Source organism: Rousettus aegyptiacus, unplaced genomic scaffold (genome assembly GCF_014176215.1).
Source record: "Rousettus aegyptiacus isolate mRouAeg1 unplaced genomic scaffold, mRouAeg1.p scaffold_m13_p_10, whole genome shotgun sequence".
Classification (NCBI taxonomy): Eukaryota; Metazoa; Chordata; class Mammalia; order Chiroptera; family Pteropodidae; genus Rousettus; species Rousettus aegyptiacus.
The window spans coordinates 71,348,990-71,375,935 of NW_023416285.1; the positions used below are offsets into that span (position 1 = coordinate 71,348,990).

Below are 26,946 nucleotides of genomic sequence, written 5' to 3' on the forward strand. Positions count from 1 at the left end.
TTTTTTTTAGGTAAAATACATATTTTCTGACAAAACTGGTACTCTGACATGCAATGTAATGCAGTTTAAGAAGTGCACCATTGCTGGAGTTGCTTATGGGTGAGTTTCTTTCCATTTAATTAAAATATGAAATACACATTTAATTAGTGTTAACAGTTTGATACATTTTGAGAGTTCTTTTAGGGGAGATTATTTTTTTAATCTAGAAAGCAGCAGTTTTAATTTCAGCATACATTTATCTGTCGTGTTTTATATTTAGGTATTGTTTTTCATTTGGAATTAACTATGAGCTTGCGGCTCTATCCAATATTTCAGTGTTTAAAGCTGCCGGAGGTGTCTATTTGGCTCTGGTAATAAGGTACAAATACACTTCCCTCTACATTGCTATTAAGTTAGAGTATAGTTTGCATGTGGTAAGAACATGCAGTCTGTCCTTTGGCACTTTTCAATTTAAAACGTCATTTCTCTGATAATTATCCCTTTGATTTGTTTTCATCTTTTATCATCTCTCCTCTTTGCAGTCACAGAACAATTTAAATTTCTGATGATGGGATGGAAGTAGGGACATGAAACTGTGAAATCCAGGGGATATTGCATATCATCAAAAAAATTAATCAGGCTATTACTGTTCCAAAGAATGTGCTATTGAGCACTCATTTATTTCCTACATCCAGGTATGCTTGCCTGAACTGTTCAGAAGACTTTTTGGTGAAATACTTTGTAGAGTAATGTGAGAAAATTTCTGCCTTCCCTAAAAAGACGTGATCAAAAGGTGAAACACCCTCCTGGTTGACTGACATTGGCCTATTACCAAATTTTCCAACTATCTTTATTTGCAAGTGAGACTGGTAAATATCAGTCCCTTACCATTACAAGCAAAGGTGCTTGGCTTTGGGTTTTTTGGCCTGCACCCACTCTTCCTCACTCATATTCCATATCCAGGCACTAAACTAGTATAAAAATAATATATTAAACTTTGAGAATACCTTTGTTAAAATTATAAGTAACTATTTGGTTAAAAAAATTTCTAAAAGTGTATAGTAATTCTTGTACTCTGTTTAAAAAGAGAAATAGATGGAGACAGATATCCTCGTTCTTTTCTTTGAATTAGCAGAGAATGTAATTAAAAATGGCTTCAAACTATGTGTAAATGAAGCTAAAAAGACATTTGATCAAACCTCCTTTCCACATGATAAAAACAGGCTGTTAAATGTGAGAGGCATACTTACTATTTCCAGGGCAGAGTGCTGAGTGCATCTTCCTTTTTTATCTGAGGATCTCCTTATTCCCTTAGACAAAAGAGCCTTTCCTTGCTCCAACCCCGAAGTTGGTACAGGCCTCACCTACTGGAGTAGGAGAGGTATAGCCACACTTTTTGACATCGTGTATATTCAACCCACAGTTATCCTAGATTAGAGAAGGAAAAGCCTGTTGTGATTCTAAAATTTGTTGTATTATATGTTTTGACAGGTTTATGGTGATGTTTGTTTTTACAAAAATTCTACATTCATTCATAAAGGTGATTTTTAGAGTGATCTATTTTAATAATTGACATCTTTTTAATTTTGTTCAATTTCCAATTGAATAAGCAAGTTCTTCAAATTAATAATTATTGATTGCAAACTTCTCAGAACAGGAAGGTGTAATGCTAACTAGGTGCTCTTCTGCATTTTATCAGGTTTTCTTTTAGTCTTGGAGCAAGTCCTTAAACACTTTTAGGCAGGACCTCTAAAAAGCAGTATTCTTTCTGTGTTTTTTGGTGATGTTAACAACTATATTATGATAAAGTGGATTCTAGGCATAAATATTAAGGTAGTATTAGGGTTTAAGAGTTGTCTTCACTTAGATTAAATTTCCAATGAAACACATCTCCTCTTGGGAAAATAATCTCTCTTAATACTGAAGTGTAGTCATAAGACATGAGTTCTTGTGACAGCTTTGGCACTAATTCACCACGTGACCTTAGACAATTCCTTTCAAATATTCCAAACCCTTTAAAATGAGGATGGTGAGACCAGATGATCTTTAAGGCTTTTTCTCAGATATAAAATTCTAACATATTTAGAAAATTAAAAAAACAAACAGTTATTCCTTTGTTTGCATTTTTTTAGTATGTAAACAAATGTGTTTCTTCTCTGGATGCTGTGTCATGTTTTCAAGAATACCAGTAGTCTTGTTGAATTAAAGCTAGTTGTTAAACTCCTTCCAATAATCATGTATACATTGTGTATATGCTTTTAGGATCCCTTGACTGAGTTTTTATAGACATCCTCTCCTCCAACCATCCAGATGAACGGATGGAATGTCAGCATTGTAGCGTTGTTAATATATGAAGTCTTGGGGGAAACTATGAGACTTCAGACTGCTCAAGTGTTGACAATAGGCAACACACTTCTGTTACTTAATTCTGCTAGACTCCACAGGAAAAAGTAATTACTGTCAACCACTTCTCTGTGGGAATTTCCTCTGGTCACTCTTGAGTTATAGGAATCCAGACAGGGAGATAACATGCTTTAACTATCCCATTTGCCCCATAGCATTGTTTAACACTTGTTTAATTTGAGGAACTATTCGTAGTTGCACTTATAGCTCCAGTAGAAGAAAGCTTTCACATACTAGCAAATGCCTTTGGGGCTATAATTTCAGAGCTGGTACTTTTTTCAGCCTTTTAAAGACGATAAAGCCTGCTTTTCCTCTAGATAGAGTTGAAGGTGAGTTCTCTTGGCTTTTATCAGTTTGAAGGGCAAGACTTGAAGTTGCTTGATATTATCATCTTTGCCTAGTTCTATGTATTTCATAGATTTGTAAGAAGATAATATTTAACACTTAAAACAATGCTTCAGAATTCAGTCAGAAAATTTTCTCTCATTTCATGTAACATCTGCCCCAAATTGGATTCATGATAGGCCATGAAATAAAAAGATTTGCACATACTTATCAATGATGATTACTTTATGAAGATAAACTTTGTACCAGAGATGCCATCATACTTAAATTTATTAGATTGTTTTAGTAGATCAGTTTTAATAAAATGTAAATGCATCAGGATGTCATTTGTAAATTTAACTTATTATAAACTATATATGCTACTGATAAACAATTAAAGTATGATTTTAGCAAATTGTTTCTTCTAGGGAATAAGGAGGCTTTTATGTTCAGTGGCTAGGATTCTTAATATAGTGAATATTCTAGTCTACAATCCTAAGTACATCTTTGTCAATTTAGACCTTACTATTTGAATGACCTGATGAGCCGGGTGAGGCTAACACAGTACCATATTTAAAGTTAAAAAAATTATATTAAGCAAACTAGACAGTACTTTTTGTGTAAGCAAGTCATTTAATCAGTATTAAAGACATTTCAGGTTTCCTTTAAGTGAAAAATGAATGTTCTTAAAAGCAATCTTTGTATATGACTACTTTACTTGACAATATTTTTTTTTAACAATGTGTTTGCTGAAAGAATCAACTACTTTAACACCAAGAAGAAATTTACCATGAGAAACCTCACAATTATCATAAGACTTAGCCTCAAATCTAGATTATAACCAATAAATTTATCATATTGCTCACCAAGACTGGTGGTAAAAGCTGGATAAACACCATTAGTTTATGCATGGGCCTCAACAAATGTTTATCTCCTTCTATGTATGTGGCACTTTGTTAGATGATGGACTGTAATGATCATTGAAAGTTCACATGATTCCTACCCCCCTAAAGTTGATAATCTAATTGGTGGTTAATAGATGTTAATTAAGTAGTCATTCAGGCAAATACAAAATCCTAACACAGTACTAAGGTCTGTGTGAGTCTGTGATTGGGAGTTGATCTAATTAGAGAGCTCAGGAACTGCTTTCTGAGAAAATGATACTTGAGCTCAGATCTAAGAATGAGTTTGATTAAGCGAAGAACTTACCAAGCAGATATAACAGCACTGACACACAACCAGAGGCAAATAACTAGACAGCACATGCACACAAGAGCTGCTTGAGCAGCGATCACTGGGAAACCCCTGCAGACAAGATTAGTAGCTGGTGTGAAGGTGGCCTGCTTCTCTCGCACCGAATAGCACTCAGCATCTGCAAGGGCTGGACCAGACTGGGGGAGGGGGATCATAAACCTTGATCTCTGCAGTTTTTAAGCTGCATATTGAGAAGCACTGCCCTCTCTCTTGGTGTGTGAGATCGAGGTCTGTCGTATACCAATGCAACTTGGCAGAACCAGTTCCCCTACCTCTCAGGTACAGTCTGGAGGCTGGAGTCCAGTCCTTGAAGTTGGTCAGAATTAATCACCTCAAGCTCTGCAGTAGGCCCTTTCCTTTTCTGGTAGTACAGCCCACAAGGAGCTTGCTTAGCCCTTCCTCTCAGGGAACTACAAAAGTCCTTTGATAGGAGATAGAATAGTGAGTAGAATAGTGAGTAAATAGTGGGGGGTGCCACCATAGTGATTGGAGTGAAGATGGTGGATACTGCACTGGAAGCAGTTCAGTGCTTTGGAGCTAAATGTGCCTTGGAATGATGAGGCCAATATCATGAGCATTTTGGTAGAAGAGTAAAGACAACAGGGATGATCATGTAGGGAGTAAAAGGATCTCAATGAAGTTAATTGTACATTTGTTAAAAATAACATTTGTATTGTATTTGTATTTGTTAAAAATACATTTGTAGTGAACTCTGCATTTTTAAGAAATTTACCTATATCTAATATAGTTCATTTAAAGGAAGAATGTTGAATGGACATACGTAATTTAAAAAATGGAAGATAAGAAAATCTGCTCTACTTGCTAAAAGAGTAGATCTTAAACATTTTCACCACAAAAAAGAAATGGTGATATGATGGAAATGTTAGCAAACTCTAAGGTGGTAATCATTTTGCAGTATATACATATATCGAATCAATACATTGTACACCTTAAGCATACACAATGGTATATGTCAGTTACATCTCAGTAAAGTTGGGAAAGAAGTGAACAATAAGAAATACATTTAATAAATATATACATGTATACCTAAAAGAAAATCTGCTCTGTCGTGTATTATGGGTCACTTCTGATGACTACATGACTGACTGGTTAAAGTGAAAGCTGTACATCAATCAGAATTTCTTAGTGCTCAGTAAGCTAATGAATGAAATTCAGGTATTGATGAACATCTTCTATTGGAGAGGACAAATAGTTTAATAACTGAATTATGGTTTAAGTGAAAACTTTTAAATATCAGTTAATCTTAAAATATGGTTCCATTTAATGATAGAAATGTAATTAACTTTTACTTTAATATGCCTGCTTAAAGGACCATGAGTTCGTGGTAGTCAAGTTTACTTCTAAAATGTATTTGACAAATTGTATCTCTGTGATAGTTTGTTCCTAGGCATTATTAGCATGTTTGTTTTGTTAAAAAAATCTTTGTTCTTATTATGTAATATGTAATTAATTTTCCATTGACTTTAGCTTATTTTTAAACTACTAAGTTTAAACATTTCCTCCTGAATACTGAAGTCTGCATGATGTCAGTAAATTTCATAGTAAAGAAACAAGTTGGCTTTCCAGTTGTAAAATAACTTTGTAAGCCTGCTTAGTTACCGTAAATCATCACTCTACTTATATACTAACTGCCATTCTTTCAGTTTGTTTTATTAACTTTCCAAGATCCATCTTTTAGTACTTCCCTTATTCATGCTTTCAAGTTTCCAGACTTTCTGTGATTATATTCCTCTCTTTGTCCTTCCTCTTGCTTTCTGAAGCCATGTCCCTGAACCTGAGGATTATGGCTGCTCCCCTGATGAATGGTAAGCTGCACAGACCTATCTGTCTCATTGATTCCTTCAAAAGTTGTATGTTTTCTTGTTTTGTTAGACACATTCACTAATTTTGGAAAAAAGGCATTGCTGATCAGGGAGGGTAACAATGCTATAATGGAGGTAGTTGTTAAAATTCATTTAATGTCCTTGATTTCCTATTGAATAACCTTTCATCATTTTATAAATATTTAATTTAAAGGTTAAGCTGGTCAAAGTTTTACATTGTGTATCTATAATAAAGTCTGTAATGATCAACGTGGGGTTCCTGAGCTGTGGACTACCTAAGATTTCAGGTATAGCTCCAGAAGCTTTATGTTATTTAGCTCAGCACTGCCACCTTCTGCCACTATGTACGTACTCTACAGAGCTGCAGAAAGATGCTACTGAAGTACACCCAACCAGTAGTGGACATTTCCTTTACATTTCCTTTCATTAATTGGCCGAATCATTTTGAGAGCTTAGAAAATGAACATTTTGTAAATGAAATATCTGGGACAAAGGTCAAAAGACTATGCTACCAAGGGCTGGAGTCAACTGGAATATATTAATTTTAGAATTATTAAAGATGGAATTTTATAGGTTTAATAATTTCAGTATTTGAGGGGGGGTTTGTTTTACTGTAAAATCCCACCTCCATAGATTTACATTTTCATTTAGAATAGTATATCTATTTTGATATTTTTATAATTCATCACAATTTGGTGGCAAGTGGAATTTGAGGAAACAGGTTCTTTTAATGCTGGTAATTGTAGAAAACATTGTGGCTCGATAAATGGTTATGTTTTTATTTTCAGGTTCCATAGTGTTTTATGACTAAGCCATATTTCTAATATGCATGGAAGTCTAATAACTTTTTATATTTTCAACTTGGATTTTATTTCAATAAAGTGGAGATTTGGTAACAATTTGTAGTAAACCTAATGATATCTAGAGTTAATGACAGAGGCAGTTGTATGGTTCATAGAATAACTGATGGGTCATCACATTTAAGGTCATTGCTTGAAGTGTCATGCATTTCAACACCTAAACACAATTGAATGATCTTCAGTATTTTTTTAAATGTGCCAAAGCATCTTACTATTTATGAATAATTCAAGTTTAATGGTGTAGACATATTTCCTTATATTTAATCTCTTAAGAATATAGTTAAAATTCTTTTTTATAAATAAAATTTTTATTGTATCTCTTTACCTGTTTTTCTATGTCATTAAGATAATTTTGCTAATTTTAAACTGTTTATTAATGTAGAATTAATACACATTTTTCTAATATAACTCATTCATTCTTAAGAGAAGGAAATTACATTTACCATATTTTTATTAAGATTAAATGGAAGTGTTAAAAATTGTTTACTCAGGTCATTTAAAATATCGTAGTTTTGAGAGAGGTGTTTCATGACTTTTATCATTGTTAGAAAGAGGGTGTTATTTTATCTAGTTTAATGAGTTCTTTTTGTAAAACACCCTTTTGGAAAATTTGATATTCTAAATGAGTTAAGTCCAAATGAAAAAATTCCAGCTTTTTCATAAATTGTACAATTCCACTTGATAAACTTAGATATTAATGATATTTTAAAAAATAAACATTAGGAAAAACTTTTGCCACTTTTATAATATAGCGAGCTTTATTTAAGTATATGGTTGGATTCCCTGTCTTATCAAATCGTTACCTGTAGGCCTGCAAAGATCAAGGAACAGATCATTTTGAGCTTCTCTTGTGTCCTGGGTCTTAAGCAGTGGTCAAGGATGCAGACTTTGAATTCTGACCACCCATATTCATATCCTAATTCTGGTGGCCTTGAACAAGTTTCCTAATCTCTCTGCCTGCCTATCCTCATCTGTTAAAGTGTGGACATCATAGGAAGGTTGTGGAGATTGAGTTCTCTTTTGAAAGGACTTAAAATAGTGTTTGGACAAAGTAAGCTCACAGAGAGTGTTAGCTCTAGTGTCTCTCACTTAATCCTCATGACATATTTGAGGAGTTATGATTGACATGACTATTTTAAAGTTGGTGAAATTTAGACAAAGAAGCTAATAAGTATACTTGCCCCAAAGTATACAACCAGTAAACATGGGAGTCAGAGTTAAAACCTCACTTGGCCTGGTTACCAATTTAGTGCTGCTCACTGTACATCCTAGAGACTTTAAAGAACTTTAGAGAATATCTGATTTTAGAGGGAAAATTTCACTATTCACTGTCATTTTATTTTTTCTTTATTTCTTTCCTGTGTTAAAGTAACAAGAGCAGATGTGAGAAAATTTAGCACGGGGGAGGGGGAGATAATTTTGCACTTTTGTAAAGCTGGCATTTTCCAATCTCACCCAATTGGTTTTGTGTTGTCGATGAAACCAGTATCAAAAATGTGATCCTGATTGAATCCTGTGCTCCAGGCCCTGACCACATCATGCTGTGGACTTCAGGGGTAAACTAGAGCATGTGATGTCTGTATGTTCAAAATCTGAAAGTTCATTCCTATCTGTCAGCAGCCTCACTTTCCAGTTGACATTCATTGACTTCCAAATATAAAACCTGTGGCCTACGTATATTTTACTGTGCTACTTGAACTGTATTTGCCACAAAAATGTTAAGTTAAAAAAACATATAATATTTAACAAAAATGTGTGTAGATTATTTTACATTTAGTTGAATTCGAAGGCAAACCTGTAATGTAGTAACCCTTTCAAACATACTCTCTTGACATTAAAGATAATTGTATGATGGCTGTAGCTCTATGCAAATATATTATTATAAATAGTTTACAAAAATAAAATTATTTCCCAACCAGTATCCACTGACACCGAAGTTGGTATAGTCTTTCGTTGTTGCCAAGTACCATTAAGTTAACGTATAACTTTACAGATTAATTCTTTCTATTAAAAATCTATCATTGGAGGAAAAAAAATCTATTCTCAGTGCTCATGTAGTCCTAAGATATGGTTATTTTCCAAAACTATACATTTACCTGACCATTTTTTGTAATGTTTATTATTGAAAATTTCAAGCATAAACAAAAGAAAGCAAATGTACCAGTACTCACTTCAATAGTATGTATTCAATACCAATTTCTGTTAATCTGTACCTTCCCTCACTATTATTTTGAAGCACATTCCAGATAACATATTTGTTTTTCTTAACCATTTAATATAGTTCACATTATTTTTTCTGATAGGTTTTTTCTTTTTTAAGTTAATGCTAGTGAGGGTATTTCCCCAGAAGAATTACCTTAAAGTGTTCTGTGCTTACTCATTTCACCATGATGTTTAATGTTATCATAATATTAGTGGATAGTACTATTTTCTGGTCTTATTTAATTTCTCATTTCATTCTGGTGTACAATTACATATGGAATGAGTAGTATTTCTTTATTCTGCTATAATAGGTCTCCCAAAAGATTCTTCCAGGTGTGACTGTGTAGTAATGAAATACATCACATCCAAATTAGTGTTAGTCTTCAAAGCAGTCAATTTGACAGGTTATTTATTTATTCCAATGAGGCAGCTGTTTCAGAGAATGTTTTAGAACTCCTCTTTTATAATTGCCTATGGAAATACTATGAGCCACACGAAAAAGCAAGTCTCATTACTTTGGTTGAAACCAGTGTCCAACAAATATATCATTGGATTCAATCACTTGTTTGTATTCTTGAACTTGACTGGACCTGACTCTAAATAACAAATGTATTTCTAAAAATTAAGTTACCTTTTAAGGAATTTTGATTTGGAACCAATAGCACCATTTAAAAGCAGGAGATGCAGACCTTTTCAAAAAATGGTGCTTTACATTTACACTGCCTTTTGTCTTCCTGTGTGTGCATGTGTATAGTGTGTATGTGTGTGTAATGTGTACATTTAGTTTATATACAGGGTATGTATGTATTTCAGGTGGCTGAGATGGATATTGTTCTTGTTTTTAATTTTTAATTTAAATTTGATTTATTTTTTAGGTTTATAATGCATGTTACAAATTCAAAATGTGTAAAGAGAAGTTTTCCTCCCTTTCCTGTCTTAACGCCTATTTTTCCTCCTGAAGGCAGCCTGTGTAACCAATTTCAAGTGTATCCTTTCAGATCTGTAAATGCATATATTTTCTTACTCATACTATTACAGAAAATGAAGCATACCACACAGTTTTGTACTGCCTTTTCTTTTGACAGTGCAGCTTTGAGATTTGTTCGTATTCCATGAAGAACAACCATTTTTTTGTATAGTATTCTGTTACATGGATGTACCACATTTTAAAAAGCAATATCCCTGATAGAACTTGAGTTATTTCTAATCATTTGCTATTAAAAATGAGCTGAAATGAATGAATTTGTACATACAGCATTTTGCACCAGGTAGATAGATAACTGATATAAATTCCTAGAACTGGAATTACTGGATTAAGGATACACGCATTTTAAATGTGGATAGAAATTGCTCAGTTGCCCTTTTTAAAAGCTGAACCAGTTTCATTCTGATTTAACTTTTTCCATAATCACAACAGCACACAATTGTCAAACTTTATTTCTGTCAAATTGATAAATTTAATCTCATTATGGGATAAGGTTTGACTTATATTTAAAGCCAATTGTATTTCCTTCTCTATGAACTGTGTGTTTATATCCTTTGCTCTTTGTTACACTGCACTGTTTTCTTATGGATTTCTGTGAGTTCTTTTTATTTTATGGAAATTAACCTTCTGTATATGAATCGGAAATCATTTTTCCCAGTTGTTCATTTGGCTTTTAATTTTGCAGTAGTTTTTGCTCTGCAGAAATGTTTCAGCTTATGCAGTCAGATTTATCTATTTGTTTTCTCAATTATGTATGACACTTAGGCCTTTTCCACTCCTCTCCTATTATTGTAAAAATTTTCCCATATCTCTAGTACTTTTATTAAATTGTTCATACATCGAGTTTATTTTAGTTTAAGGTGAAAAGTATGCACCCAACTTTTTTTTCTGATGATCCTCATGTTGACATGAATTTTGAATTTTATAAAATGTTATAGTCCATGCTGTTATATATGAAAATAACGAATACCAGTTAAGCCATATACGCTCTGAATTGTCTGTTAATTTTTATTTCTATGGGGATTCTTCATTTTTGTATGATCAGGAAATAATCATTTCTATAAATCATAGGTTTTAAAAGCTGCAAATTCGAAGACATTGTGGGCTACCTGCCCATTGTTATCCTTACCTTAATGTTATATCCCCTGCCTTACAGCTTCTTGAAAAACTCCATAATTTTTTTTTTTTGTCTCCTTGTGAGCAAAGTGCCTCTGGAAAATTTCTATAAAAATTTTGACAAAACGATGTTGGCTTGCATTTTTATTTATGAGCCATTTGCAAGTTCATGTAATTTTGTCTACTGGCAGTTTAAAGCATTTTACTTTTAATGAAGTTGGTTCTTATTTTGAAATGACATGAGCTTTCTAGTTTTATCTGTTTACCTTTACTAACAGTAAACATTTTGTAAGATTTTGGAGAGGGGCAGTGAGAGCTCCATGCCTGAGTTATCCAACCCAGGCTCTGTGATTAGCAGATGGCTTGTTTATGGTTTTTATTTTCTTGGAAGGGAAGCTACTTTCTTAAAGAAAAGTTCTTACGTAGCATTTATCTGTTGTGGAAGTCTTCATTGGTGAATGGAGGGTGAGATGTGTCCATGTAAATATTGCAATTGAATATCTAGTGTTATTTGCTATAAATGCATTTGAAAGTTATATCAATCATGGTAACTGATTTATAAATGAAAGAATTGATGAGATTAATAAGACATCTTCAGATTTACAATCTGGAATTCTTTGGAAAGGAAATAAATGTCTTTATACAAGATGTTACTGTGCATATTCCTTGACACTTCAATTAATCTAACAAATAAATAGGAAGACTCACTAATGAATACATTTTAATAATAAGGAGATTTTATGGAGCCCCAAATTATAAACTATTTTTAAGAAATAATAGTGTTTGGAGGAGAAATGTATGCTATTTTTTTTTTGTCTGCCTGTTGATCAGTCATTTAAAAGTTCTTGGATTTTTCCTTCCATCTTTAAAACTAGAGGAGCAGTAATAATAAAAATGATGATGATGATAATGATGATGATAGTGTTTATTCTGCATCCCAGGAATGTTTGGAGAATTCTAAACTACTACATGCTAATAAAGTTGTACTATATTATGATTTTGAGAATCATTAGACTAAACTACTACATGATTTTATTATAAACATTCTAACTTCCTCCTTTGTTTTATGGGAAAATATATTTCATTGATGATATCATGTATGTTCAATTATCTCAATTCTTTTTTTTTCTTCAGTGATTTCTCCTTCCTTTTAAAATGTGGCTTTAAAATAAGAAATTCTTGAACATTTTTCCAATACTTGGAACATTGGCATTAATAATACTCTTTGAAACCTGTAAAAATTGTGATTAAAAACAATTATTTAATATCAGACACATCTTTTTCCTCAGTGAATTAATTCTGAGATTTTTTTTTTCTGTGCACAAAAGCTTAAATCTATATATTTTCACTGAATATTGCAAAGTATATTTTTGAGGTTTCACATTCTTCCTTGTTCTTCCTTTGAATCTCAACATTTTTATATTAAATTGCATAGTCAGATTAATAATAGCTAGACTACAAAGGTAATTCTGATTCCATTTGTTTCCTATGTAGTACGTAACATGTTCACTGATCTGAAGGTAGCCACAACACAAAAGAATCGCATACACTTTAATGATTCTCCACACATACAAAACAAATATGATACGTATATGTCAGATATTTGTTAGCAATAAAATGTATAAACAGTTTATTTATATTTTTATATTTCATGTGATCATCATGTAGTGTTAGTCACTACAAAAATAAAGATATCTATGGGCTAAAGTAAAAGAATTAATATTAGTTTTTACAATAACTTCTCAAAATTTTTAAAACTCAAGAAAATTATTGAAGTAGAAGAAATGCAATTCCAAGTATTCTAGCAGTTTTGTTAACATTTTTTAAATTACCTTTTTTAAACTTCATGTGGCTACAATATAAATTCACTCCAGGAAAACAAACTATAAAATACTATTTTTCATTAAACTGCAGACGTTTTTCACACATTTTAAGATGCTTGAAATAGCATTTATGGTCAATTATGAAATCTGTAATGTCTTATTTATTTTTCATCTATGAGAAAAAAACTGACATGTCATGAGGTTGTTAGGAGGATTGAACGAAATAATGTGTATGTTGTAGACCTTCTCAGTGATACCTGCCTCCCTAGCATCCTTTCCAAACGCAGGACTATGGGTTTGGGTCAAATTGACCAAGTCAGGGCTTGATTGACTTAATCCAAATCATGTGACCTAGGGCATGTGACCTGGGTTGGGCCAAGCAGATTGAAGTTCAGGACGAAGATTTGGGGAAGAGAAATTTTCTTTTGCTCTGATAGCATATAGTCAATGAGGCCTTTAACCCTAAGAGCCATTGGCTACCAAGGAAGCCAGTCTGAAGAAGAGGTTGACCATGAAGGAGGGCAGAGGGGAAAGAAAGGAGAGGAGTGATATCTTATTTAGAAATGACTTCCTTATTATATTCATTAAGGGTTTGCAAGAATAATAATTTATTTTAAACATTATAAATAGATCAGCTGCTATGAATGAACCAGGTTTGCTCCATTTTTCCACCTTTAGGCAGAGCTCACAGCTTGGAGATGAAAAAACATTTAGTGATTCATCATTGCTGGAAAATCTCCAAAATAATCATGTAAGTGACATAAAAATATTATATTTTTATTAATAGTTAAAACTAATGAGCATTTCTCTGAATTATCTTCCACATTTATACTTTTTTAGTTTTATGATTATTTTTAATAATTATCAAAATCTATTGCTAAATTGTTTTTATTTAGCCAACATGAATTCTTGGTTATTAGAAATTTAGTTGTAATATTATCATTATCAATAGTCTATCTTTTCAACATGGTTTATGTTAAATAATATTAGAACTCTGTGAAACAACTCATTATTAATAATTTAAAAATATCCATAGAAAGGAATTACCAGCTTAAAATGTTAGTCCACTGCCAAATCTGTACAATAAGAACTCGACATCTGCCACCCAATGCGAACGTTCCACTTATGAAGTTACTGACACTTATTAAAATTCCATCAGATCAAATGATAGGGTTTCCTGGAATTTAAACCCCAGAGTTTTTTCTTACAATCACTTCTGGCTCAGTATGTCAAAACTTGAACTCATTACCTCTCAACATGCTCCATCTGTTGTACAGATGGGCTCACCACCTGTGCTCCTGGGTGGAGCTCTAGCAATGTGTTCATATGGGTATTTTGTATCCATTTTTTCTTAAGAAAGGTTTCAACAAAATATTACCTTCAAGATCTGTAAAACCTAGACCACCTCTTTCCTCTGTGTTCTCAGTTTAAGTAAATTACACCATCACCTACCGTATTATTACTCTTTCTAGGAACTTAAGGGTTGCTTTTGATACCTCCCTCTCCATCTCCAGATCAAGTATTGTCAATAGTAACTTCTAGAATATATGCTGAATGTCATCTTCGCTTCATTCTCACTTTCACTACCCATGTTCAGACTATCAACATTCTCTATGTAAATTACCATAATAGCCTCCTAACCAGTCTCCTTGTTTGCATTTTTACTCCCCTCCAATTCTTTTTGCACAAGACAACTGCAGTGATGAAAATGGAAATCAAGTCCCATCACTTCCCTGTTTAAAACCATTTTCCGACTACCTCCCTATTAACTTACAAAGTTACATGATCTGGCCCATGCCTAAGTCACCAACCTCACATGGAACCACTCTCCCTTTCTCTCTCCTCAAGCCACACTGGCTTTCTTTTCTATTCTCAAACACACTTCATTATTTCCTTCTTTAGGATCTTTTCAGTCATGTTTGGTTCCTGTTGGAAAACTCTCTGCTCAGTTCCTTATGAGGCTAAAATCTCATTAGCTTAAATATCATATCTCAAGAACAACCACAATCTCACCAAAACCACATTACTTGATATTTTCACATTCTCTTCTTTTCACTTTATAAATGCATAATACTGTGCATTTATCTGTGTTCTATTTTCCCAACTTCACATGGCAGGGACCATGTCTGTTTTGTCTATTCTAGCCTGAACAATCACACAATCACTTCACTTTTTTTCTTTCTTTTTTTCTTTTTCTTTTGCTCAACACCATAGAAAAATATTTTTCTTTATTAATTTGAATGACATATTTCTTTAGCAGGAACCAAACAGGCAGGCAGATGTTTAAAAGTTCTGGCTCCTTTTCTCCTATAAATTCTTAAGTTCCTTGCAGAAAGGATTCACTTTTATGTCTTCCTTAGGCTGTAAGAGTCAACTATACATAGGAATTGCTCAGGCAGTTTGTTTTTATTTAGTAAAACATGTATCAGGTTCAGGTTGCCTTTTTTGGAGAGAGGGAAAACAAAAATGGAATCTCCTGGTATCATCACTCCAACCCAAAGTAATGGAACCACAGCAAGATAACATTCCTGAAATTTAAATCTGATCAGAAATTAGAGCCAGGTAAATGAACATGTTAGAATTTCTCTTGTGTCTTCTGAGGATAGTATCTGGTATATATATCCTTTTCACTATACTATTTCTATTTGACAGCACGATGTTGCCATATATAAATATTTAGAAAATGAATGAGAGTGCAAGAAAGAATGATTTTAGTTAAAAAATATTTTTTCTTCATAATAGATATTGGCTGCTTAGTTGGCTGTAACAACCTCATACCCTCAATGTTTAATAGCCATACTCTTAATAGATAGACATAAAGTAATATTAGTGTCAAATGTTTAAATGAAAAGGGCTAAATTATTTGTTTATTTCTTACAGCCAACTGCACCTATAATATGTGAATTTCTCACAATGATGGCAGTTTGTCATACAGCAGTACCAGAGCGAGAAGGTGATAAGATTATTTATCAAGCAGCATCTCCAGGTACAAATGAAGCAATTATGATATGTTTTTCGGTGGAAAATTGTTATAAAATTTGATATTGTCGAGAAAAAAATTAATTTAATTTGAAAAATAAAATAACCAAGTTATATTTCTTAGACAAAAAAGTTAGTAATTACAAAAACCTTGGCTTTCAGAAGTAAATATATGTATACATATATATGTGTGTATATATATATATGTTAAAATGTAAAACTTTGGATATATAATTTTTGTAATATGTAACATAATAATTCCTCCCTTCTTTGTAGAAAACTAATAATAAACTATTATCATAAACGTTTTTGCACATCAGCAGACAGAAAAAGAAAGATCTTTTTGCCTAAATAGTATGCATTTTAAAACACCAATTTTGCTTTCCATTTTTGGAAATGGTAATCAAGGAGCTTGGTGTGTATTTATTTGGATGAGAACAGTGTACACATTTGAAGGAATTCCATAAATTATATTTTAGCACAGTTATGAGTATTTAATACTTAGGCTTAATTTTAGGTCTATTTTCAATATAAAATTGGGTAGTTAATTTGATTATTGTAGGATTTTAGGAAAGAAGGAACACACTTTGCAGAACTTTGTTATAAATATTTAGAACCATGTTCTAAACTAGCACTTATGACCTTGTAGAATGTACCAAATTTCTACTAAGTATAAGAAAAATAACATCTTATATTGTTGGAATAGAAACTATGTAAATGTTCCCTTATCCCGCACCCTACCCTCAGCAACAAGGTTTGCTATACCATGGTGATTAAATAGTATGTGATATAATGAAGCATTAATTCATTTATATCCATTTAAATTGAATTCTCAATTAGTAGTGTTAGTTTTATTACAATCAATGTTTTAGAAGGAAAAGCATAAAACTTAAGAAAGGAGTTTGTGTCATTCATTTTAAAAAGAGTATTCTGGAGAATATGCTGGATCAAAGGATATATTTAAATTTTCCTTCCTATTTATGACTGAGAATTACTCTTCAGAAATATGACTCTGAGGTCTATACCTATCTTAGATTATTGAGATTATTCTGCTCATTCCTTGGCATTGTGATGTAAATTGTATTATAGTAATGTATTTCTCTTGTATTGGGGATCACTTTTATTTTACCATGTATTTGCTTTTGCCTGTTTTCCCAAAACAGATGAGGGAGCCTTGGTCCGAGCAGCTAAGCAACTGAATTTTGTTTTCACTGGAAGAACACCAGACTCAGTGATTATAGATTCAGTAAGTTATTTATTTTTGTTTTTGTTTTTTCCATCAAAGTACTTATGCATAGCCTCAGAGATGATATGCATACTACTAAAAGACTCTTAATAAAATAGAGGTTTTCCCTACTCCAGTTCACCTCTCCAGAAGCAACCACTTTCTATTCTTTTATCTCTTTTATCAGACATTTAAGCATATCATATTTTCAAAAAATGTGTGATTAACAATACATGTTTTAATTTTTTAATTTCAGCCATATCTATTGACTTTCTATTCTATTAGTTAAGTGAAGATTTATCTCTTGCGACTCACCATCTTTTCCCAATATTATTATAATTATATTACAACTTTTGGTTAAACCAGTATTCAGAAGATCCCGTTTTCAATGAACACATGAAAAAACATTGTTAGTTTCAGGGAAATGAAAATGAAAATCACAATGAAATACCACTACATACCACCAAAAGGGCTAAAATTAAAAACATTGAGAATAGAGAGCAAGTGGAGCACCCAGGTATTGCTAGGAGATGTGTAACACAATGCAATCCTTTTAGAAAAACTTTTAGAGTTTCCTAATACATGTAAACGTGCACCTAACACAGCAATTGTACTTATAGTTTCCCAGGAGAAATGAAAGTGTTTATCCACAAAAAGATGTCTAATGGTATGTTTGTCACAACTTTATTCACAGTAGCCCAGAACTGGAAACAAACCAAATGTGCATCAATAGGACAATGGATCACCATTTTGATGTACTCATACAATGGGTTATTTGAACAATAAAAAGGAAAGAATAATTGATTTATCAACAGCGTGGATAAATCTCTAAAACATTTTGTTAAGCAAAAAGAAAACCAGGCACAAAGGAGTGCATACTCTTTAATTTCATTTATATGAGGCTTGAGATTAAGCAAAAATGATTTGTGGTGATAAAATTTGGAATAGTGGTTGCTTTGGGGTCAGGTAGAAGATTGATTGAAAAGGGGCACAAAGGAATTTATGAGGTGATGAAAATGTTCTGTATCCTGATTGGGGTGGTGGTTACACCAAATATGCCTTTACCAAACTATTGAACTGTCCATTGAACTGTACATTGAAGATCCATGTACTTTATTGTTTATAAATTATATCATTAAAAATAATTTTGTACTGTTTATTTTATTATACCTGCAGCAGTATTCATAGCTGAGCATTGTTGTAGTCAGTAATTATTCTCTTGTTTTAATTTTGTTTCCTGACATAAAATTATTTCCTGAAAATAATGTTTTCTTTATTTCTTAAAGATAAATACCAATCTTTTTTCAATTGCTTAATTTTCTTTCTATCTATTACTAATTGTCCCATACTTTTTCAGTACACTAGTATCAAATAATCTATCAGTTGACAGTTCTATTCTTGAGGCATCCCTCTTGAATTCCTGCATTTTCCTTGGTCTGGGCCAGTTTTGTTCTAAAGCCTGCTTCTATGTCATTTTGAAATTCCTTTTGATTTTCTCCTATTTTGCCCTATTCTTCTGTCTTAAATCTTTCTTCGTGAACTCCCTAGTTTTGATGGAACACATAATCTGTCCATTTTATCAGTTTAAAAAGCTGTTGCAGAAGCAGAGAACACAATAGCGATAGCCCTCGACAAACCAGCCCCAGACTCTAAGGGCTCTATGATGTACTGGTTGATAGGTCACAACTTGCTCACAGCTGTCACTCTGGAATCAATTTCCTATCTTCCTGGGGACTTTCTTTACCTCTGTCCTATGCTAGATCTTATATTTCTTAAATCTCATGTCTTCCTTATTCTTTGTTTACCGTTTTGTTTCTGTGGAGCACATTCTTTAGTGGCTTCTTAAATAATGATGCATGCGGAGTTATTTATTTTTTAGTCCTTTCAAGTCTAAACATTTTTATCCTACCATTACACTTAATAATTAATAATCTGGCTGAATATAGAATTCCAGGGTGAAATCATTTTTCTTAAGAATTTTGATCGATCCATTGTCTTCTGGCTTCCAGTACACCTAATTGAGAAATCAGAAGCCACTGTGATCCCATATCTTTTGTGATTTACCTCTACCTCCCCACGCACCGCCCCCCCCCCCAACTCTCTGGGGATCTTTTTTGTTCCAAATCTTAAATTTTATAATCATGTGCCTTAGTGGGACTATTTTAACCCATTATACTGAACATTGGGTGGACCCTTTTCCATTTGGAAATTGATATGCTATCCTTCAGTTCTGGAAATTTTTCTTGAATGATTCCATTTTTCTTTCCTCTTTTTGCTTTGTTCTCTCTTTTAAATTCTTGAACTGGTCTATGGCCATACCACCCTGAATGTGCCCAATCTCATCTGATCTCAGAAGCTAAGCAGGGTCAGGCCTGGTTAGTACTTGGATGGGAGACCACCTAGGAATAGCAGGTGCTGTAGGCGTTAATAAAAATAAGTAAGTAAGTAAGTAAGTAAATAAATAAATAAATAAATAAAATTCTTGAGCTAATCTTTTATCTTTCCTTCTTTTCAGATCTTTGCCTTTTTGTTCTACTTTTTGGAAGTTTTCCTCAGCTTTGTCTACTTAGTCTTCTGTTGATTTTTTTTTCCATTTCTGCTATCATGTTTTTGATTACAGAAGCTTTTTTTATTCTTTAAATATGTCCTTTTTAATAATATCCTGTTCTTGTTTCATGAATGTCATACTTATGTTACTTTTCTGATAGGAATGACAGTTTTTTGAAGTTTTAATTTAAAAATATCAACTTTCAAATGTTCTTTTTCAAAGTTTCTCATTTTCTACTTAGGAGAAAAGAACAGTATTTACTGCATCCTTTGCATGTGGGATGTATGATAGACTATACCAGGTCTTTGACAAGAACTGCAACATGTAGAATAATAAGGCCAGTCTCCTATATCACCAAAGAGCTGCACACCGAGTGTGTGTGTGTATATATATATATATATTAATCACAAAAACATAATAATTTTTACAAGCAACTTTATTGTTTTGAACATTTTCTTCACGGGTCCCCTTAAAAAGCACATACTGGCTAATTTAACAATATTTTCAAGGGTGTAAAATCATACAAAAAGTTTTATGTCATCAGGAAGCCACACAGCAGTGCAATCCCAGTGATAGAACAGAAAATGCCACATGTGAAGCATGTGACAAACCAGTTTAATCTGGTGTTGAAACTAAGCAAAGAGGCATCCAAGATCTGCTCACCAGCCCCCTGTGCCCAGTGGAAAACCCAGAAGCTGAAACTCCATGGGCCAGCATCAAGTTTTATCTTTGAATTGTCTTTCCTCCGGCTGCTTTTAGCTGCTTGTGTTGGGTGTCTGTGTTCCATGTTAACGGCTTTCCTTAGACGTCTGTTAAACTTTGGGATTCTTGAGGTTAAGAGTGAGGAACTTAAAAGCTGATATGATCATTCTGCGCATAAGAGGGTATTTGCCAACACCGAGCTTCACTCTAGAGTGGCCTGGGGTGATTATGAGGTATATGTTCCTTTAGGGCTTCTCTTGGGTTTATTGGATTCCCCAGAGAGTAATCTTTCAATTTCTGCCTAGAAAAGTCTGGCTACCACAATGCAGGGAACTGGGTAGGTGGGGGTTTGGAGGCCCAGCATTTAGTATAAATATAACAATGCCATAATTTCAACTGCTAGTCAACGTCTAGACAAAAGATCCTATGTTTCACTCTTTATAGAGTAAAACCTCTGGTCTTCTGCCTCTGTGCTAGAAGGGTCAGTTCTCAGAGCTGCTTTCAAGTAGCTCTTACCCATTCTTCCCCATTTTAAATGGTCCCTGTTTTACCTCACAATTCTAGAACTATCTAGTTTTTCACTTCTTAAGCACTTTAAGGATTATGTGGTACAAATCAGATTGGTTCTCACCTCTTCCCATGACTTCTGTAGTACTTGGCCTTGTATCTGTGAAGTAAGATACCACTCATTGATCTCTTTTCTAGCTTCTGAATTTCTGGTGCTATTGTCTCTTTTCTTATATTCCTGCCATAACGAGTTTTTTTCTTTTTAAGTATTTACTATAGTTTTAGTGGGGCTTTGGGAAGGACAGAAATTAAATATGTATGACTAATCTTCTGTCTTAACCTAGAAGTTAATAAGTTTAATTATAGATGATGTATTTCAGAAGAGATGATTTGTTTGTGTTGACATTTTTTACATTAAAATTTTATAACTAGGGTTTATTTCCAAGAAGCCAAAGATATTTCCAACTTATGTAATTATGTATTCCTTTTCTTCATAGCTGGGGCAAGAAGAAAGATATGAATTGCTCAATGTCCTGGAGTTTACCAGGTAAAACATCTCTCCTGTGATTTGTACAAATGAAATAAATCTCTATCATTATTTTCCCCATTTAAATAATTACAAAGTATGCTTATTTTTATTTGACTAAATTATTTAAATAAAATATTAAATTAACATCTTAGGTAAAGTTTTAAATTATCATAGCTACAGGTAAATCTTATATAGCTTCCTTCAGAAATGTTGTAAAGTATGGTTTCTGAAGATAGTGTCAAAATATTTTTGAACATGATACACTCTACATCATGATATAGGGAATAGGACTGGGAGTCTTATGGCTGCTGATCTGGAAACTCAGTTCTACTTAGAGGGGCTAAGATTTATGGGGAGTGAAGATAAATCGAATTTAGAAATCCACCATTCTATTTATGTGCTCATTATATCTAATTGTCTTTGAATTTTGGAAAACATATTCATCTCTCTGTTAGGTACAAAACCAGTTGTCATCTAATAGGAAAAGCAGAAAGCAAAGAAGTTATCATAACTTGATTTCTTAAGGTCAAATAATAGAGGTCTTATAATTATAATCAGTGATATCTCTATGAGTTTTTGGCTTTTTATTCCTTCATTACTATGTCGTTTTTCAACTAACCTACATTCTTGAGGCAAATTTGCCTCAGCTACAGATAAGAGGCTCTTGTATCACCATTCATAGGACACTTAAAAATATCTTCAAGGCTATGGCCAGGAAGTGACACTGCTGTTCAAGGAAATAAGTATCCACCTTTTTTCTTAAACTTTCTCCTACATAAGACAAGCTTGTACACTGACTAGGAAAGGCATTTTCTTTTCTCTGCCAGCTTTGGTTGCTATTTTGGTTGAGTGTGACCACATGCCAGTGGTTAATATCGAAAGTAATGGGGGTCTCTCTAACTTATTATTTAAACATTATTTTCTTATATGCACTGAAAGACTTAAGGGAAAATGCATAAGAACTTGGATGACTAATTATAACAGCATATTTCCAAAGAGTATCCTTTCTCTTTTTTTCATGTCATAATGACTGTTTTTTTCTGTCTCCTTATATTACAAAATATTTTAAATAGTATATCAATTAGCATTTAGGTATATTTGTTTATTAACATATACTTAGAAGCACTATGCTAAGTGATAACTGCCATGAAGAAAAATAAAGCCTGGAAACCTATATAATTTTATTAACTAATATAACCCCAATAAATTTCATTAAATTATTTTTAAAAAGAAAAAGCAAGTTAGGAATTTAAACTTTTTCAGGATACTGTGATGGGGGTAGGCTTAAGGATGAAAGTGAGAAAAGTAAATATGGTGGTATAAAAGGTCTCTGTGGAAGACATTAGTGGCTTAGACTAAGATGATGGTAGTAGAAATAAAGTGAAATTGATATAATCCAGGTACATTTTAAGGGATGTCAAGGGACTTTGGGATGGATTAGATGTGGAAAGAGGAAGGAAGGGTTAGAGCCTCTGGCATGAACAGCTGGGTGGATAGAGGTACCCTTTACACAGATGGAAGATCAGGAATAGAAGCAGATGTGGAGGATGGAATGTTTGAATCATTAAGAGTTAGATGCCTGTGAGATACACAAATGGAGGTGTTGAATGTAGGTAGTTGGGCCTGGAGCATCAAAGAGAAGTGTGTGGCTGAAATATAATTTGGTAGTCATGGGCCTATAAATGGTATTTAAGGCCATGAAGATGAGTTGGGTCTCCTGGATGTAAAATATGGAATGAGGGAAGCAAGAAAGACTGAGAATTGAACTATGAGTAATTCCAACTTTTAAGGGTTGGTTAGAAAATGAGGAATCAGCAAGAGAGGTCACTTTGTGCTTAGAGAAGTAGAGGGTAAAGAGGATAATGACACAGAGCCAAGAGAAGAGGATAATTTTGAGGAGAGAGTGGTCATGTGTCAGAAACTGCTACAAGGTCAAATAAGAGGAAGGTTGAAAAGTATGGGTTGGGCTTAGTCATTTTGTGGAATGGTGAGATGAGAAGCCTGATGGGAAGGGGAGTAAAGGGGAAAAACATGGAGACAGGGTATGTAGTGATTGTTTTGAAAGATGAGCTGTGAAGGCTGGTAGGGAGAGAGTTGAAAAGGGATGTTGCTCAATGTGGGGAGGGCTGTTTGGAGTGAGTTTCATAGGAGAGAGACTAGTATGCATTTAAATAACCAATGAGAAGGATCTACTCTTGAAGGAGAAGATGAAGAATGAGGGGAAAGCACCATAACTTTGGGAGTGAGGTTACTAAGAAAGTGGGATGAGAAAAGATTCATAGCAAAAGTAATAGGAAAAGAAATATTTTCTCTATTGTATCAGAAAAAAAGAGAGGATGGTGCACCATGGATAAATACGTAGTCTTTAAGAGTAGAAAGAACAGAAAGGACAGGGATCTCTTGTCTGAGGCTTCCATGAAGGTGAACTGCAAAAATTCAAAGGGTCTGGCATGACCAGGGTGCATTGGAGACTTGGAGAATGGAGAAGGTGTTCATGGTCCTGCAGAGAGTGAGAGAGTAAGCTTGTTAGAAGAATTTAGTGGGTTACTGGGCACTGTGGAGCATCAAGTTGGCATTGGTGTCATGTATTTACTAATCACTGTGGCTGGGTGACTTTTCTCCAGCAAGTTCCACTTACTCCAATGTACCACAGCAAAAGTTCCCATTCACCCAGGGTTTGGGAGTTTTACCACAAAAAGAGAAGAGTAAGAAAGTTGATGAGTTTTGGACTTTATCATCAAAGCTAGATTCAGAGAGGCATGACTCCAGAAGAACTGAGAAAGAATATACAGAGGTCATTACAATTTCAGAGTATCCAACTAAATGTATTCCTAAAGCATAGGGATGAAGATTGGAAGTAATATGGTCATGCATCACTAAACAGGGAGGCGTTTTGAAAAATGCATTATTAGGTGATTTCATTGTTGTCTGAATGCTTAGGGGCCCTGATGAGCAAAACAACACGAGATTAAATCAAGTATGAGAAAATGGTGCAATCGAGATGCAGTAAACACGGGATATATGAGGGTGCTGGCAATTTAACATGGCATATGTTTTACAGCAACTTTTTTAATAAGTAGAAAGAGTACACTCTAAAATAACTATAAAAAGTACAGTATGATAAATATACTAATAATATAGTCATCTATCATCATTATTAAATATGTACTCCACATAATTGTATGTGCTATGACTGGCAGTCATTTGTTTACACCAACATCACTACAAACAGGTGAGTGATGTGTTACACTGTTACAATATGATGGCTTCGGTAGGCGATAGGAATTTTTCAACTCTATCATATATGTAGTCTGTCATTGACCAAAGTACCATTCTGTGGAGCATTACTGTACAATGGAGTTTATAGATGGAAAGAGAACTAAATATGTCTAGATACCTCTGAAATAAACTCTTGGCTGTATGCTATGGCAGCATTTCTAAATGCAGCTTAATATTGAACTTATCTGAGTTTTTCAGCAGCAGAACATTATAAGGTAAAACAAAATAGATACAGATACTTGCGAAGTCTTTTCTTCCCCTGATTTCTGGAAAGAATGTTTATACACTCTAGGTTCCAAACGGGACCTGTCCTACACAATGCTATACCAGTTCGTTCTCTTCAGTATTATTTTCTGTGTCTTTGCTAATGTTTTGAAAGATGTTGTATGTTTGACTAACAGTTTTTATTAAACTGTTTATATCATCAACACGGTGTTAAAATGTTTCTACTCCTTAGCTTAGCTTTGTAATATAAATTAGATTTTTACACAGTGTCAGTGGTTTGCTAATAATCATTTAAAAACAATAGTTGCGAATGCTTAAGTCAGTTTTAAAGTGCTAATATTTGCCTTTATATATGATTAGGTATGTACTTAAAATTGGTTATCATTTCTGTTTTTAATAAAAGCTATAACATACAATTCATCCTAAAGGATACCAGCTTAAATGTTTTTTTAACTCTGAACACATTGAACCAGAACTCTCCCCTAACCTGGTGGGTACTTTACTCTTGCAGGTTTCTAGGGAGCTGTTTTGTAAATTATCCTCTAGAGCAGTAGTTGGTACCCTGATGCTTTAAAAGATATAATGTAACTTTCGAAGGTACCCAACTGTATACTCATAGGGTAGTTTATATATGTGGAAGGATAGAACTCATAATTGGGTAAAGTTTATTTTTTCATTGCGAATATTAAAATATGTGAGGCATGACAAACATATATATGCACATACTCAGGATGATGACACATAATGGAAAACCTTTTCTTTCAGTGCTAGAAAAAGAATGTCAGTGATTGTTCGCACTCCATCCGGGAAGTTACGTCTTTACTGCAAAGGGGCTGTAAGTTTTTATTTTTGTCTTTCTTTTGCAGTTTTGATTTATGATGGTTTATAATGTAGATGTTAAGCATTCTGCTATGGAAATGTAACACAGATGTTTAGCATGAAGTTGCTGACATCCACCTTTGTTGGCGTTTTATGGTAATAATGTTCCGCCTTTTCTGGTGAAATATGGAAATCCTTCTGGGTAAATTTGGTGCTTTGAAAAAGTTTAGCTTCAGTTATTGGTATAATTTAATTTTTGATACTTAATATTTGAGGTTTGTATTAAATAAGTTAGAAGACGCTTAAATACAGAAAATATTTTAAAAATCGTATTAGAAATGTAGTGATCCACACCAATTTGAATCTGATTTTTTAAAGACCATAGAAATTGGAAAGGAAAGGGAATTGATCACAATTACTGCTATAATTTCTTCATATAATGATCTATTTGATATTGTTTTAATTATAACAGAATTTCTATCTATTGGTTAGCTTTGGTATATTAGCAAATAATATTGACAGAAACAGTAATATGTTATACTAACTGAATTTTTCTAGTTGAAATATGCTTTCACTCTTGGAAAAATAAATCTACTGATCAGGGCCTTTTTTTGTTGTTTTCGTTTAGTCAATATTCTCCTTCTGAATTATCTTTTCCAAGTACCTAGTCTCCTTGGACTAGTCAAGTAGCTCACCAACTTGGAACTTTGCAATTTTCAATATAATCAACAACCTTGCTTTATCACGTGAAACTTGGAAACTGAACTTATGGAGAAGCCCAAGTTTATTATTTAATTTCTGTTGAGAATGTTTCTCATCATCTTGGTTTTAAAGCATTAAAATGCAATTTTCGAATGCCTTGGTTTCAAAGCATTTGGAAATTATTTTGTGATGTTTCATGAATTTATCTTTAGAATTATTTTGGTTGTTGATTCAAACAGTTGACATTTATTCATTGTGTGCATTTTATCTACCAGACTTTGAACTGGATTTTGTAAATAAGAAGATAAGACCTAAGACTTATTATGAATTTAAGACTAGTCAGGGAAATGCTAATAAAAAGATTAGGATACAATATTAAGATATATTGTAAAGACGTTCCATGTCTTAATTGTAACATCCAGGGAATAAGGGAATAAAGAGAGCCTTTAAAACCTCCTACTTTAAATAGTTGATATATGTCTAGTTTACCCAACTCACATTCTATTTTTCTTAGTTTTGAGTAATCTTCTATCTAGAAACTGGGGAGTTAAAACATTAAATAAAAATAAAAACATTTGACTTCCTTTTTGAATAATCACAGAGATAGTTTGTATACATTAATTAACTTGGCTTATTGCATT

General features: G+C 33.2%; 1 protein-coding gene and 1 pseudogene across 10 annotated transcripts in view; both read left to right on the forward strand.

Annotated features, from left to right (window-relative positions):
- ATP8A1 (ATPase phospholipid transporting 8A1) overlaps positions 1-26,946 on the forward strand; it is a 208,611-nt gene that overhangs the window by 69,131 nt on the left and 112,534 nt on the right. For 8 of the 10 annotated variants that reach the window (XM_016160733.2, XM_016160729.2, XM_016160727.2 and 5 more), the window contains 7 exons: positions 11-99; positions 5,742-5,786; positions 13,469-13,541; positions 15,671-15,776; positions 16,933-17,015; positions 21,249-21,298; positions 25,550-25,619. In XM_016160733.2, the coding sequence (XP_016016219.1) occupies positions 11-99; positions 5,742-5,786; positions 13,469-13,541; positions 15,671-15,776; positions 16,933-17,015; positions 21,249-21,298; positions 25,550-25,619 (516 nt within the window). The remainder of the gene's footprint in view (positions 1-10; positions 100-5,741; positions 5,787-13,468; positions 13,542-15,670; positions 15,777-16,932; positions 17,016-21,248; positions 21,299-25,549; positions 25,620-26,946) is intronic. The other 2 variants (XM_036227971.1, XM_016160730.2) reach the window with 1 other exon arrangement.
- On the forward strand, positions 19,300-19,418 carry LOC118608777 (annotated as a pseudogene).